Source organism: Triturus cristatus, chromosome 8, assembly GCF_964204655.1.
Source record: "Triturus cristatus chromosome 8, aTriCri1.1, whole genome shotgun sequence".
NCBI classification, from domain to species: domain Eukaryota; kingdom Metazoa; phylum Chordata; class Amphibia; order Caudata; family Salamandridae; genus Triturus; species Triturus cristatus.
In genome coordinates this window covers 814,331,048-814,347,756 of record NC_140591.1, presented here as the reverse complement: position 1 = coordinate 814,347,756, position 16,709 = coordinate 814,331,048, and the positions used below count along the sequence as shown (strand labels likewise).

At 48.0% G+C, this 16,709-nt stretch overlaps 1 protein-coding gene across 1 annotated transcript in view; it reads left to right on the top strand.

Moving 5' to 3' along the window:
- NALCN (sodium leak channel, non-selective) overlaps positions 1-16,709 on the top strand; it is a 2,843,734-nt gene that overhangs the window by 2,036,091 nt on the left and 790,934 nt on the right. The window contains exon 16 of the mRNA XM_085622267.1: positions 703-840. Coding sequence (XP_085478393.1) covers positions 703-840 — 138 coding nt within the window. The remainder of the gene's footprint in view (positions 1-702; positions 841-16,709) is intronic.

Below are 16,709 nucleotides of genomic sequence, written 5' to 3'. Positions count from 1 at the left end.
CATAGCGCCAATTCAAACATGTTTTTTCCAGAAGTTAGGACTATTTTACAACCACATGTCCACCTGCTTTTAGCAAATGAATAGGTGTCTACAAATACCACAGGATACAACTCGAATTGAGGGCCTGTATTCGAAAACAGACGTAAAAGACTTTTCTGCATATTATACTCCATTTAAATGTAACTTTTCTGTAATGATACAATGCTGGTTGCAGTATTGCATTTACCAAGCAATAGTATTGCCACAAACATTCTGACGTTCTCTCAGTGACCTCCAAAATCTTTTCCAATATGCTAATAAATAATTGACTGCTTTCAAAGCTATTGTGTGAGGAAGGGGCTAGAAATAAACCCATCCAAAACCAAATATATGTCCATAAACCCCCAAAAGTCCTTTAGGAAAAATTTGTTTTTAGATAATCAAAAATTGGAACATGTGGGGAGCTTTAACTATTTAGGATTACTGTTGGACAATAACTTTACATGGAAAGGGCAGCTGGAAAAAAGCAACCTATCCTTTAAACAAAATTCAATGCCTATTTTAAAAGTGCACGGCGCAAGCTATTCTAAAGCTATTACGCCGGCACTTGAGGTATTTAAAGCGAATATGCTAATAAACAATTTATGGCTTTTAAATGTTATACATGGAAACTTTATAATTTGCAGGTTGTAGTGTAAAAGTTTGTGTTTTGTCGCCCCGCAGGCATTTATGTCAATGTTCCAGATACTCACACAGGAGGGATGGGTGGATGTCATGGATCAAACTCTTAATGCTGTTGGACACATGTGGGCACCCGTAGTTGCAATCTACTTCATCTTATATCACCTCTTTGCCACACTGGTAAGTTTCACTCAAGGTTCCAGCTAACATTCCTAGACGAATGCAACCATTAATTGCTTGCTTCTAAGTTGTAACTTGGTCCATTTGGTGATTCAAGCACTTGTGAACCATGTCGAAAGGAGAGCACTAGCAGATAAGGACTTACATCACCTTTCTCGGGGATTGTGGAAAATGTGTAATTGTGTCTTTGCACTAGGGTGGGCTTTGTCAATGGCATTCCACTTTTTTGTGAATGATACTTCCTGCTTCATTTATCCGGTTTATCATGTTTTGGGTATATGTGTCAAGGTAGAAGCAAGGGAAACCCTTCGGATTAACATTGTTATGGTAAAGAAACTTTGGACAATTCATGGAGAGAAGACCAGGAATGTTATAGCTTTTACAGAGTACTCGTTTATACATTTTAAAACATTTCCTCGAGGGAACAAGAAGACACAGTAGATTCTGCATCTAGCGCCATCTATGGGTGTGTGTTAGCTGCCTCATTATTAATAAGAGGGCACACTTGCTTCAAAATCCACACTAAAGTTTGTTCACGAGTGTGCAGCACTTCAAAAGTGAGTGGCCTGGAGAATAACTCATATTCTATCCCCCTTTCTGATGACCCGGAGATATGTCGAAAAGCCCAGAGGATAGTATTGTTTGAAATGTTAGAGCAGTGGACTTTGATGGTCAAATTAATCTAAGGATAGAAGTTAAATAACTTTGCAAAGCGTACAAAAATGTAATTTATTTCACAGAGTTTTATGTAGTGCGAACTTAACCCGAAGGTATCGGGTATCGGAGCGCTTTACTTAGCACCAGTTGCGTTACATGAGGACACATTCATTTTTGTTAGCCACGGGGAGATTAAGTGATTTGCCCAGAATCACAGGACCAGGGCCGGACTGGCCGTAGCGGGCACCGGGCAATCCCCGGTGCGCCGCACGGGTGGGGGCAGGTTTTGGGCCCACAGGGGCCGTTTTTGTTATAGGGCCGTTTTTGCAGCATTGCTGCAAAATCGGCCCTGTAACAAAATCGGCCGAAAACCGGCCCTGGCAAAGAGCTCGGCGGCAACCCAGGGGGCCGCCAAGCTCTTTGCCAGGGCCGGTTTTGGTTCCCAGTCCGGCGCTGCACAGGATGTTCAGCTTCATTGCAGAGACTTGAACCCTGGTTCCCCAGATTCAAGGTCGACCGCCCGCCCTACCCCTTAGGCCAACTCCTGCCATCTGCCGAGATATTTCTCTGGATTTCATCTGCTTCATGTTTAACGTTTGTACCACCACAGTTGTGTTTCACTACATTAGAGAGGGGTCACAAGCATACACTGCTTGATTCAGGACAACTCTGTCTAATAACCACAGTATTGCACACCAACCCTGGACTGCTTTGGAATTGCAGGGCCTTATGCACTTTACAGTCTAATGCACAGCGAGCTTCAGGGCACATGACAGGTTGTACACATGCTCATGTTAGCCAGTTATGGAGAAATATAAAGTGATATTTTAAATCTTGAACGAATAAAAAATAACTAAGCAAAATGGAGAATTCAGCAAGGTAAGTTAGAGAAACAGAACAGTGAGAGGAGCAAAAAAGCAAAACAATTGTATGGCATTCCAACGTCAGAAAGCGCTTTAATTCAACAATCACTTCACCTTACAGTGATAAAGTTGTGAAAAATGGCCCTGTTCTCATTTTCATCTACCAAGCAGCCAGACGGACTGTGCACTGTGCGAGAAGGGGAAGCTCTACAAGACTTCTGGCTGTGACCAAGACTGGAGGCCAAGGCCTGATGGTCTCCCTGCTTGGTGAGGGGACATCACCCAGGTCACCAAGATTACGTGCCCTGGAGCACCATTGCTTGCCTGCCTGCTAAGACAAGTGTGCCCTGCCCAGGAAGATTCTCTAACCAAGGTCTGAGGTTGTGTACCGATAAGAACATTGCCTGTGTGCAGTATTGGCTTTGCCACTCTTGTATGCAGGAGAGGGACACCTTTTTCTGAGCCATATTGGAAGTGCTGTGCAGGAAGCACCAGGCTGCACCACCACAACCTGTCAACCCCATATGCCAGAGGAGTCACTGGTGAACTGATTTTGGGTGAATAGCTCAGAACTTGTGACTGCTTAAATCAGTGGCTCCTTAAGCCAGGAGGGAGCACCGTCATGAAGGCAATCACATAAGGAGAGGCTGCGCCCAGACCGTGAGTACATCGGCAACCGCACATGCCAGGAAGGGCTGCCAGTATTGCTTTAGTCAAGGGTCCGGGTTGTCGCCCGGACCTAAGGAATACTGCTGTGACCTGTGGTTTGAGCCCACACGCTGTGATGAGCACCTGACGAATTCCCGGAGTTTATCAAGATGCCATAGAGGACATCGTACCTTCTTTGGCGATCCGGTCAGGAGCCAGAACACCACACTAGCACCCCCTTGCTAGGAGGAAGAGCAACTTACCTTTGTGACTGCCGAGCAGGAGCAGCTCCGAACACTGGAACGAACGAACCAGCAGTGCTGCTTGAAAGAGAGAGACTGCGCCGCTGGGTGCTGCCGCTTCCATCTCAAGTAGCCCAACTTCGCCGTACAGGATCTGGACTCATGAGCGTCAAAAGTAGAGGGCACTCGCTGCACCACTGAACTCTGCCATACCACTAGAGCAGGTAAGACTTGAAGTGGAATTTTAGGGCCCAGCGGGACTTGTTGCTAATGGTGCAGCTGCACCATAGACAGTTTTGACTAATTCCTAAAGAGTCGAAGGGTGAATTTTATAGCATGGCCTAATAGCTTGCATTCCCTGGCTGCAACCGCCAGTGAATGGGTAATAACCCCGAACACGTTACATGAAGGAGGGTGGGGCATGGATTTGTCTGACAGCAATTAGTGCCCTGAACTCAAGGGGGATTGTGTTATTGCTTTTGAATGTCGTATACCTTTGCATGTGTAGCATTAGAAAAACCATACTTCCTTTATCTATAAAATTGAGTACTGGACTGAACATTGATTTATTGTTTGTACTGTTTTCACTTTGAGTTATGAGTCGTTTTTACTAACCTGTGACAACATCGCCCAAAGGAAGCCTTGCCTGCAAGACCACAGGTACCACTGATAGTCAAGTGAATTAGAGGAACCTGGCCCAGTTGCTCTGTATACCTAGTAGGTCGGGCCCCAGGACAAAAGGATTAGATGGCGGAATAGGTCTAATAAAATAAGTAAATAAAACCACTTATCTTGCGCTCACCGCATCGCCGAGACAGCGATGCGGGGAATGCAAGGTACGTTTTTTTGTTTATTTATTTATTTTATTTTACCTATTCGGTTGTCTGTCATCTCCCCCGCCCCACTGCGCTTACCTACACAGGCCGCCCCTGCTAAAAGGCCTCAAACACCACAGGTGGGCCCAGTAGCACTGCGTGCATTATGGTTACCTGAAAGGGGTTCTGGTAAAGAAGTATAGTTTAGGCTGTGAGCTAACGATTAAGATAATTTAACTGTCTTTACATTGAAAGGTAGTTACTGCCTCATTTAGGAGAAAGTGTTATTTAAGATATCTGCTCTTTTGATTAAGTGTTCTGACAAAGAGTTGGAGTATTGTTGTGAGTTTGACAATAGTTAGGTAGCAAGCTGTAACAGAATTCAGAGGTTATTTTGAAGATCTCTGTATTTGTGCATGGAGAATTTGAAATGCAACGAGGGGAATGAGATCTCCTGGCTTTCATCATGAAAGCTTTGCAGATTCTGTATTACCCCTGGAGTCGATTTTAATTATTGTGGTTACATGTTTTTCTCCATTGTTTCTGGTGACTTTTGGTTTTAGTTTTACTAGTGAATTGAACCACCCTGATTGTCGAGGAATTCTGTAGGCCTGTGGAAGAATTCCCTTCAAGAAAATTAGCTATCCAGAGTTATTTTAGCAGTGACATTTTTCACTTGGAAAGAGTTTAAGTCAAATGTCTTCCAGGGTGTGGTAAGCTTACTTTTGTTAGGGCCTGCTGAGGAAAATAAGATTGAAATTGATGATCTGGTGGTCACTCCGTATAATGCTGTTATTTGCTATGCTGGAGAGAAGTCCTGTCAAGATGGATATAGCATTGAGACGCTGGCATGCCGGGTGGGATTGCCCTGTGACTAGTTGATGGGAGTTGATTGCTTCAAGGTTAGTGAGAAGTGATTAGATTTGGGGTTCTTCTGGTGTGTTGTTCCAGGAACTGACATTCTTTTTATATACAGAGATTTGAGTAGGTCATTGTAATGCCCCATGTTAAGTCCAAGAGAGCATCATAGAAAGGTGAGTTGTGTGGGCGGTAGGTAGGTAGACGTGAATGAAAGAGGCGGAGAAAAGTTTAGGAGGGGTCAAGGTGGGTGAAAAATTAAAAAGTAAGGATTCTGTATCCAAGACTGAGCACTCTTTGAATCTCATAGTTGGTAAAGTGTTTTTGTATTCCACTGCTAATCCTTCACCCGATTATCCAGGCCTGATTCACAAAGCATTTTCGGAATTGGCATATTTTACACTAGATTTAGGTGTGAGTGACTCTTGTATTTCCTGATATGAGACATATTTCTCACAGAAATCATCACTTAGCACGTGCTACTCCTGGAAACTACTCGCCTGAAATTATTTGTGGTTTAGACCTGGCTTTTCAGCTGTAACTCACACCCAAGCCAGGATAAAGGCAAGCAACCTCATGCAAAATATTTGTGACCCAGCCCGCCATCTTTTTTTTTTTTAATGCAGCTCATTCTCAGAATTACATTTATAAAAGTAGTAACTTAGTATTAATATTACACCAACATTTGTCCATATCTCTGAACTGGCCAGAGGACAATTAAGAGGTGCAAGAATGCTACCGGCCAATTCATCACTGAAACTGACTTGCAATGGTTACCCATGTGCAGCACAGATTTAAAATATTTATATATCGAAATATCAGAGGTAGAGAAGGTGACATTTTTGTCAGTATTCCATTTCTAACAGTATTCTAGCAAGAATGAGACTGCTGTTATGGAATTTAAATACATCAATGATCAGGGTTCCATGGGCCCCTCAGAGCTCTGTGCCCCGGTGTCACTGCACCTGCTGCACCACTGGTAGATACCCCCCTGGTTACTGAGTAAAGCGGTGGCATGATCTTTGCCAGCACTGCTCCTTTAGTCACTGCCTTTGTCTGTGGGCTGTTTTACAGCTGTAGGTGTAGTCACACTTCCAAGTGTGCAACCCTCTGCAACTGTCCTGAGAGTATATACACAAATCTCCTCAAGAATGGTGCAGGGACGTTTGGTGTACAGTTACTTTCAAAATTTGTGAACATTGATTTACCAGCTTGCAAAGGTCATTCACTTATGCATTGGTGTGTACATACTTGTTATCTTCTTTGACTCTGATTTTACGGATTTCTTCTTTGTGAGGCTAATGAGAGTATCAGATCAATTCTGGGAGTTTTAAATATAGAAGTGACCGGTTTCATAGCTAAATTGGCCAGCGATGATGTCTACAAGATATAAAAGTGAAATAAAATTATGACCCGATGAAAAAGAATGCCAATTCCAACGTAGTTTCCCAGTATAATGTACTGGCTTTTGCAAGGTCATTACTATTCACTATGATAGCTAGCAAATATGTTAATGCCACCTATAATATGTGTTGGACCTGGTCCTTTTTGCAGGGTTATCCCCAAACGTTTTGCCTTCTTCCTATCATTTTTTTCTGACCTATTTTTGTTGGCTTTAGTATTCTGGGCACTCTACCACTGCAAGCCAGTGCTAAAGTACGTATGATCCCTAATTAAATGGTATGGGTGATTTGTTTATCCATGACAGGCGTATTTGATTTACTAGTAAGTCCCTAGTAAAGTGCACAAGGTGTGCCCAGGGCCTGTAAATCAAATTCTACTAGTGGGCTTTCAGCACTGCATGTGCCACCGAAATAAGTAGCCCAGCAAACATGTCTCAGGCTTGCCACTGCAGTGTATGTGTGTGCAGTTTTAAACTGTCATTTAGACCTTGCAAGTGCACTCACTTGCCAGTCCTTAACCTTCACTTTTACTTCATGTAAGGCAAGTCTAAGGTAGGCCCAAGGAAGCCCCGTGGGTGGGGTGCAATGTATTTAAAAGGTAGGACATGTACTGATGTGTTTTACATATCCTGGCAGTGAAATACTGCTAAATTCGTATTTCACAATGGCAAGGACTATCTCTCCCATAGGTTATCATTGAATCTACCTTGTAAGCTCTTACAAGTGTAACTTCCAACTGGGAAGAGATAGAGATTTTAAGTATGGGGTCCCTGAACTCACAGTTTAAAAGTAAATATTTTAGTGAAGTTGGTTTTTGAATTACGTGTTTTAAAATGCCACTTTTCAAAAGTGGGAATTTTCTTGCTCTAACATTCTTTGCCTATGCCTGCCTGTGGAATCCAGTCTGAGGGAGGGTGACAGTTGGGCTGTTTGTGAATTCACTCTAGATAGTCACCTTAAGGTAGCTGAGGTGTTCCCTGCATATCCTGATGGTCCATCACCAGAATGAGGGGCCTTCCTGAACTAGAATGATGAGAGGAGTTGTCAATGACACCTGAATAGGGCTGTGCCTGTCCCCACACAATTATGTTTCCACCGCCTGTGGTGTGTCTGTAGCCAGGTCAGAGAAAGGCAGGGTCTTGGGCACTACAAAAACTTTCCTGTGAAGTTTGCCTGCTTCAGAGGCAGAAACTGGTATAAGTACTGGAACTGTGACGCCATTACTTCGGAACACCTCTGAATTAGGAAGACATTCTGCTAGGAAGAAGAGCTGCATGCGGTAGGAGGGGAACTGCCAATCTGCTTATGTTTTTTGTGGTGCAGGAATGCTGCTTGCTGCTTCTGTCCTGGGAGTGAAAGGACTGGACTTTGCTTTCTACATCCTACTTTCAAGGATCTCCAAGGGCATGTGCGTGCTTGTCTCCTGTTAAGAAGTCTCAGGGCCATCAAGGACTTCGTCTGCAGCCCCTGAACTCCTCTGCTGTAATTTCTGATCTGCCAAGTGGTGCCAATTCCAGTTATGGGCCCTTGGAGGTTGTTTGGCTGTTAAAGATCCAAGAAAATCCACACATCGACTTTCAGTGCCAAGGAGCGGCCTGTGCAGTTAGGAGGGGTGGGCCGGGTTGGGGGGGATTCGACAAACGGCCACGAGGGAAAATTAAATAAATAATTTCCCCTTGTTGTGGTCTGTCGAAACCGCCACACCCAGCCCCATTGCTCTTACCTGCATGGGCCACTACTGTCAGCGCAGTTTTTTACAGACACAGCACAGTCGTACGTTTGAAAAATGAAGGAATTGCTGTGGTGCAGAAAGATCGCTGCAACTTGAGTCCTGAACACCGTGTCACCGACATCCGTGGCACATGCTCTGTCTCTGACGTGGACCCTGCTGTGCAGAAGAAGAAATCAACGCATCACCTTCTTTGTGGCTGGGAAATCGATGCAGCGCCTGTTCTGCCGCATCGAACCAGCGTGTGTGGATTTTTGATGCATCGCCCCTGTGCTCCAAGTTCTTCATCGACATGACCCATCAGTAAAGAACCAAGTCTGCGTGCCCCGAGATTGACGCATCACCTCCCCTTCACAGTAAGCAATTGACACATCATCTCCCCTCACAATAAGGAACCGACGCATCACCTCCCCTGCACTGCAGTAAGGAACTGACGCATCACCTCCACTGGCAGTAAGGAACCAACATATCACCTCCCCTGGGAGTAAGGAATCAACGCATTGCTTTTTTTCTGACTGAATTGTTTTGAACCTTTTGAAAGTGATATCTTTACTTGTGTATGTTGGATTTATGTCATTATGGTCTTGTTGCATTCAAATAGATATTGGTTATTTTTCTGAGCTGGTGTGATGTCCTTTTGTAGTGTTTTACTGTGTTACTGAGTGTGCGTTTGCATGCAAATACTTTACACTGTGCCTCAGAGATAAGCCTGACTGTTCGTGCCAAGCTACCGAGGGAGTGAGCAGGGGTTATGTTAGCTGTGTAATTCCCTTACACTGACTAGAATATAGGTCCATACTTGGACAGGGTGCAAACTTCTGCCAACTAGCCCCTTCGATGCTCATGACGGAATGGTTCCGTCATGAGCATCGGTGCCCCTGTGCTCATGACGGAACCATTCCGTCATGAGGCCAGGGGCATGAAATCGCTCTGTTGCAGACAGCAGAGGGATTTCTATTTAATCCTTTTGACCTTGGGAGCTGGGGAAGAGCTTCCCCAGCTCCCGAGGCCCCCACCCTGGTTTCTGTGCAATGAAGATCAGCGCGCACTTCGCGCTGTCTTCATTGCACAGAAACCGAAACTGAAATGAGCCTTTAGGCTCATTTCAGTTTCACTTTCTATGTGAAAAGGGGGCTATCTCAGCCCGCCGGGCACGTAGAAAGACGGGAGAGGTATCATTGGAACGGGCCAATGGTACCCCTCCCCAGTGGATCTCTGCTTGGGGATCGCCCCAGGAGGGCGATCCCCAAGCAGGGATCCACCCACTAGACACCAGGGAGGGGGGAGCGGCCCCTTGGGCAAGGGCCTTCGCTCCCCCATACAAAAATTGGCGAAATGCAGTCTTTCTGCCCCCCCCGGGGGGCAGATGGGGCAGTAGCCGCCAATCTGCCCCCCGGGGGGCAGAAAGCACACTAAACACCAGGGATTTGTTTGGGTGCATTTTTTGAGGGTGGGGGCTGCCCAAAATGGGCACGCCAATGCCCCCACCACCATTACAGCCTTTCTGCCCCCCCGGGGGCAGAGGAGGGCAGTAGCCCCCAATCTGCCCCCCAGTGGGGCAGAAAGCCCACTAAATGCCAGGGATTTTTTTTGCACCATTTCTTTTAGGGTGGGGGCTGACCCCACCCCACCCCCACCACCGTTACAGCCTTTCTGCCCCCTGGGGGGCAGATGGGAGCAGTAGCCCCCAATCTGCCCCCCTGGGGGGGCGGAAAGCCCACTTGATGCCAGGGATTTTTTTGGGTGCATTTTTTTAGGGTGGGGGCTGCCCAAAATAGGCACGCCAATGCCCCCACCCCCCACCACCATTACAGCCTTTCTGCCCCTCCGGGGGGTAGATGAGGGCAGTAGCCCCCAATCTGCCCCCCCGGGGGGGGCAGAAAGCCCACTTGGCACCAGGGATTCCTTTTTGCGCCATTTATTTTATGGTGGGGCTGCCCGAAACGGGTATGTCAATGCCCCAACCCCCGCCACCATTACAGTCTTTCTGCCCCGGGGCATTATCCCCCAGTCTGCCCCCCCGGGTGGTCAAAAAGCCCACTCGACGCCAGGGATATTTTGGGGCAAATCTGAATTAGGGTGGGGGCTGCCTATAATGGGCATGCCAATGCCCTCACCCCTCCCCCACAAAATTTACAGCCTTTCTGCCCTCCCTGGGGGGCAGATGGGGGCTTTTGTCCCCAATCTGCCCTCTGGGGGGGGCAAAAAGCCCAGTAGACACCAGGGATTTTTTGGGCAAATTTTAATTAGGGTGGGGGCATTGGCATGCCCATTTTGGGCAGCCCCCACCCTAATTAAAATTTGCCTCAAAAACTCCCTTGCATCTTGTGGACTTTTAGCCCCCCTTGGGGGCAGATGGGGGCATTAGCCCCCAATCGGTCCCGCCGGGCGGGCAAAAAGCCCATTAGACGCACGTTTTTTTTTAGGGCAAATTTGAATTAGGGTGGGGCTCCCCAAAACGGGCATGCCCATGCCCCCACCCCCTCCCCCGCAAACATTACAGCCTTCCTGCCCCCCCTGGGGGGAAGATGGGGCATTAGCCCCCAATCTGCCCCTGGGGGGCAAAAAAGCCTACTAGACGCCAGGGATAATTTTGTTCAAATTTTTATTAGGGTGGGGCATTGGCAGGCCCGTTTTTGGCAACCCCCACCCTAATTAAAATTTGCTCAAAAAAATCCCTGGCATCTAGAATGCTTTCTGCCCCGCCGGGGGGGTAAAAAGCCCTCTAGACGCCAAGGTTTTTTTGGGGGCAAATTTGAATTAGGGTGAGGGCTGCCAAAAACAAGCCTGTCCATGCCCCCACACCCTCCCCCACAAAAATTGCAGCCTTCCTGCCCCCCTGGGGAGAAGATGGGACAGTAGCCCCCAATCTGCCCCCCGGGGGAGCAAAAAGCCCCCTAGTCGCCAGGGATTTTTGGGGGCAAATTTGAATTAGGATGGGGGCTGCCCAAAACAGGCGTGCCCATGCCCCCACCCACTCCCCTGCAAAAATTACAGCCTTCCTGCCCACCCTGGGGTGCATATGGGAGCATTAGCCCACAATCTGCCCCCCTGGGGGGGCAAAAAGCCCTCTAGACGCCAAGGTTTTTTTGGGCAAATTTTATTTAGGGTGGGGGCATTGGCATGGCCGTTTTGGGAAGCCCCCACCCTAATTAAAATGTGCCCAAAAAACTCTCTGGCGTTTAGTAGAGTTCAGCCTCCCTGGGTGGCAGATGAGGACATTAGGCCCCAATCTGCCCCCCGGGGGGGCTAAAAGCCAACTAGACACCAGGGATTTTTTGGGGCAAATTTTAATTAGTGTGGGGCAGCCCAAAATGAGTATGCCAATGCCCCCATCCGCAACAATTACAGCCTTTCTGCCCCCCCTGAAGATGCGGGCAGTAGCCCCCAATCTGCCCACCCCGGGGGGCAAAAAGCCCACTAGACGCCAACGATCACTCTGGCAAAGTGCCTAGCTGTAGTTTTTTAACCCTAGCTCTGCCGGCACCTAGGGAAACCTACCAAACCCACACATTTCTGAAAACTAGACACCTAGGGAATTCCAGGGAGGTATGGCTTGTGTGGATCTCCCAACGTTTCCTTACCCAGAATCCTCTGCAAACCTCAATTTTAGCTGAAAAAATCACTTTTTTCACACGTTTTTGTGTGGGAAAGTTGTGGCATCACTGGGCTGACACAAATTTCCTACCACCCAGCGTTCCCCCTGGTCTCCTGATAAAAATGGTGCCTCACTCGTAGAGGAGGTCCAAGTACCCGCAACAGGCAAGGGCCCAAAGCGCATTGAGGCGACATAAAAATTGCCTATCACCAAACAACCTGGTTTTGCAAGGGCGGTCGCCTGGGTTTTTGGCTCGTGCTCGGTGGCCATCTAGGGAATCCTACCAAACCCATGCATTTCTGAAAACTAGACACCCGGGGGATTCCAGGGATGTATGGCTTGCATGGATCCCCCAACGTTTCCTTACCCAGAATCCCCTGCAAACCTCCATTTTAGCTGAAAAAATAACTTTTTTCACACGTTTTTGTGTGGGAAAGCTGTGGCATCAACGGGCTGACACAAATGTCCTACCACCGAGCGTTCCCCCGGGTCTCCCGATAAAAATGGTGCCTCACTCGTGTGGGAGGCCCAAGTACCCACAACAGGCAGGGTCCCAAAACGTATTGAGGCGACATCAAAATTGCCTATCACCAACACAACCTGGTTTTGCAAGGGCGGTCGCCTGGGTTTTTTGGCCCCGTGCTCGGCGGCCATCTAGGGAAACCTACCAAATCCACGCATTTCTGAAAACTAGACACCCGGGGGATTCCAAGGAGATGTGGCTTGCATGGATCCCCCAACGTTTCCTTACCCAGAATCCACTGCAAACCTCAATTTTAGCTGAAAAAATAACTTTTTTCACACGTTTTTGTGTGGGAAAGTTGTGGCATCACCGGGCTGACACAAATTTTCTACAACCCAGGGTTCCCCCTGGTCTCCCAATAAAAATGGTGCCTCACTCGTGTGGGAGGCCCAAGTACCCGCAACAGGCAGGGTCCCAAAACGTATTGAGGCGACATCAAAATTGCCTATCACCAACACAACCTGGCTTTGCAAGGGCGGTCGCCTGGGTTTTTGGCCCCGTGCTCGGCGGCCATCTAGGGAAACCTACCAAACCCACGCATTTCTGAAAACTAGACACCCGGGGGATTCCAAGGAGATGTGGCTTGCGTGGATCCCCCAACGTTTCCTTACCCAGAATCCACTGCAAACCTCAATTTTAGCTGAAAAAATAACTTTTTTCACACGTTTTTGTGTGGGAAAGTTGTGGCATCACCGGGCTGACACAAATTTTCTACAACCCAGGGTTCCCCCTGGTCTCCCGATAAAAATGGTGCCTCACTCGTGTGGGAGGCCCAAGTTCCCGCAACAGGCAGGGGCCCAAAACGTACTGAGGCGACATCAAAATTGTCTATCACCAAACAACCTGGTTTGGCAAGGGCTGTTGCCTGGGTTTTTGGCCCCGTGCTCGGTGACCATCTAGGGAAACCTACCAAACCCATGCATTTATGAAAACTAGGCACCTGGGGGATTCCAGGGAGGTATGGCTTGCATGGACCTCCCAACGTTTCCTTACCCAGAATCCCCTGCAAACCTCACTTTTAGTTGAAAAAATAACTTTTTTCACACATTTTTGTGTGGGAAAGTTGTGGCATCAACGGGCTGAGACAAATTTCCTAACACCCAGCATTCCCCCGGGTCTCCCGATAAAAATGGCGCCTCACTCGTGTGGGAGGCCCAAGTACCCGTCACAGGCAGGGGCCCAAAACGTATTGAGGCGACATCAAAATTGCCTATCACCAAACATCCTGGTTTTCCAAGGGGGGTCACCTGGGTTTTTAACCCCGTGCTCGGCGGCCATCCAGGGAAACCAACCAGACCCACACATTCCTGAAAACTAGACACCCGGGGGATTCCAGGGAGGTATGGCTTGCGTGGATCCCCCAACATTTCCTTACCCAGAATCCCCTGCAAACCTCAATTTTAGTTGGAAAAATCACTTTTTTCACACATTTTTGTGTGGGAAAGTTGTGGCATCACCGGGCTGACACAAATTTCCTACCACCCAGCGTTCCCCAGGGTCTCCCGATAAAAATGGCGCCTCACTCGTGTGGGAGGCCCAAGTACCCGTCACAGGCAGGGGCCCGAAACGTATTGAGGCGACATCAAAATTGCCTATCACCAAACATCCTGGTTTTCCAAGGGAGGTCACCTGGGTTTTTAACCCCGTGCTCGGCGGCCATCTAGGGAAACCAACCGAACCCACACATTCCTGAAAACTAGACACCCGGGGGCTTTCAGGGAGGTATGGCTTGCATGGATCCCCCAAAGTTTCCTTACCCAGAATCCTCTGCAAACCTCAATTTTAGCTGAAAAAATCACTTTTTTTTCACACATTTTTGTGTGGGAAAGTTGTAGCGTCATCGGGCTGACACAAAGTTCCTACAACCCAGCGTTCCCCTGGGCCTCGCGATAAAAACGGTGCCTCAGTCATGTGGGAGGCCCAAGTACCCTCGGCAGGCAAGGACCCAAAACGTATTGAGGCAACATCAAAATTGCCTATCACAAAATGTTTTGGGCCCTTGCCTGTCACGGGCACTTGGGCCTCCCACACGAGTGAGACGCCATTTTTATTGGGAGACCCGGGGGAACACTGAGTGGTAGGAAATTTGTGTCAGCCCGGTGATGCCACAACATTCCCACACAAAAATGTGAAAAAAGTGATTTTTTCAACTAAAATTGAGGTTTGCAGGGGATTCTGGGTAAGGAAATGTTGGGGGATCCATGCAAGACATACCTCCCTGGAATCCCCCAGATGTCTAGTTTTCAGGAATGTGTGGGTTTGGTTGGTTTCCCTAGATGGCCGCCGAGCACGGGGCCAAAAACCCAGGTGACCCCCCTTGGAAAACCAGGATGTTTGGTGATAGGCAATTTTGATGTCGCCTCAATACGTTTTGGGCCCCTGCCTGTTGTGGGTACTTGGGCCTCCCACACGAGTGAGGTGCCATTTTTATCGGGAGACCCGGGGGAATGCTGGGTGGTAGGAAATTTGTCTCAGCCAGGTGACGCCACAACTTTCCCACACAAAAACTTGTGAAAAAAGTGATTTTTTTTTCAGCTAAAATTGAGGTTTGCAGTGGATTCTGGGTAAGGAAACGTTGGGGGATCCACGCAAGCCATATCTCCTTGGAATCCCCCAGGTGTCTAGTTTTCAGAAATGCATGGGTTTGTTAGGTTTCCCTAGATGGCCGCCGAGCACGGGGCCAAAAACCCAGGCGACCGCCCTTGCAAAGCCTGGTTGTTTTGGTGATAGGCAATTTTGATGTTGCCTCCATACGTTTTGGGACCCTGCCTGTTGCAGGTACTTGGGCCTCCCACACGAATGAGGTACCATTTTTTTCGGGAGACCCGGGGGAACGCTCGGTGGTAGGACATTTGTGTCAGCCCAGTGATGCCACAACTTTCTCACACAAAAATGTGTGACAAAAGGGATTTTTTCAGCTAAAATTGAGGTTTGTAGAGGATTCTGGGTAAGGAAACTTTGGGGGATCCACACAAGCCATACCTCCCTGAAAGCTCCCGGGTGTCTAGTTTTCAGAAATGTGTGGGTTTGGTAGGTTTCCCTAGATGGCCGCCGAGCACGGGGCCAAAACCCCAGGTGACACCCCTTGCAAAACCAGGTTGTTTGGTGATAGGCAATTTTGATGTCGCCTCAATACGTTTTGGGCCCTTGCCTGTTGCGGATACTTAGGCCTCCCACACGAGTGATGCAACATTTGTATTGGGAGACCCGGGGGAACGCTGGGTGGTAGGAAATTTTTGTCAGCCTCGTGATGCCACAACTTTCCCACACAAAAATGAGTGAAAAAAGCGATTTTTTCAGCTAAAATTGAGGTTTGCAGGGGATTCTGGGTAAGGAAACGTTGGGGAATCCATGCAAGCCATACCTCCCTGAAAGCCCCCGGGAGTCTAGTTTTCAGAAACGTGTGGGTTTGGTAGGTTTCCATAGATGGCCGCCGAGCACGGGGCCAAAAACCCAGGTGACCCCCCTTGCAAAACCAGGTTGTTTGGTGATAGGCAATTTTGATGTTGTCTCAATACGTTTTGGGCCCTTGCCTGTCGCGGGTACTTGGGCCTCCCACACGAGTGAGGCACCATTTTTATCGGGAGACCCAGGGGAACGCTGGGTGGTAGGAAATTTGTGTCAGCCCTGTGATGCCACAACTTCCCAACACAAAAATGTGTGAAAAAAGTGGATTTTCCAGCTAAAATTGAGGTTTGCAGGGGATACTGGGTAAGGAAACGTTGGGGGATCCACGCAAGCCATACCTCCCTGGAATCCCCTGGGTGTCTAGTTTTCAGATATGTATGAGTTTGGTAGGTTTCCCTAGGTACCCGCAGAGCTAGGATTCAAAAACTATAGCTAGGCACTTTGCCAAAAAAGGGTCATTTTTCACTGCGAAATTCAGGTGTGTTCATGTTGCGTTTTGCGCCATTTCCTGTCGCGGGCACTAGGCCGACCCACACAAGGGAGGTACCATTTTTCTCGGAAGACTTTGGGGAACACGGGGTGGGTGGAAATTTGTGGATCCACGCGGATTACAGAACTTTCCACCACAGAAATGTGGACAAAATGTTTTTTTTTTTACATAATTAAGGTTTGCAAGGGATTCTGGGTAACAGAACCTGGTGGGAGATAGTCAAGTCACCCCATCCTGGATTACCCCGGGGTGTCTAGTTTTAAAAAATGTATAGGTTTGCTAGGTTTCCCTAGGTGCCGGCAGAGCTATGGTTCAAAATCTACAGCTAGGCACTTTGCCAAAAAAGGGTCATTTTTCACTGCGAAATTAAGGTGTGTCCATGTTGCCTTTTGTGCCGTTTCCTGTCGCAGGCACTAGGCCGACCCACACAAGTGAGGTACCATTTTTCACGGAAGACTTTTACGAACGCGGGGTTGGTGGAAATTTGTGGATCCACGCAGATTACTGAACTTTCCACCACAGAAATGTGGGCAAAATGTTTTTTTTTTTACATAATTTAGGTTTGCAAGGGATTCTGGGTAACAGAACCTGGTGGGAGGCAGTCAAGTCACCCCATCCTAGATTCCCTTGGGTGT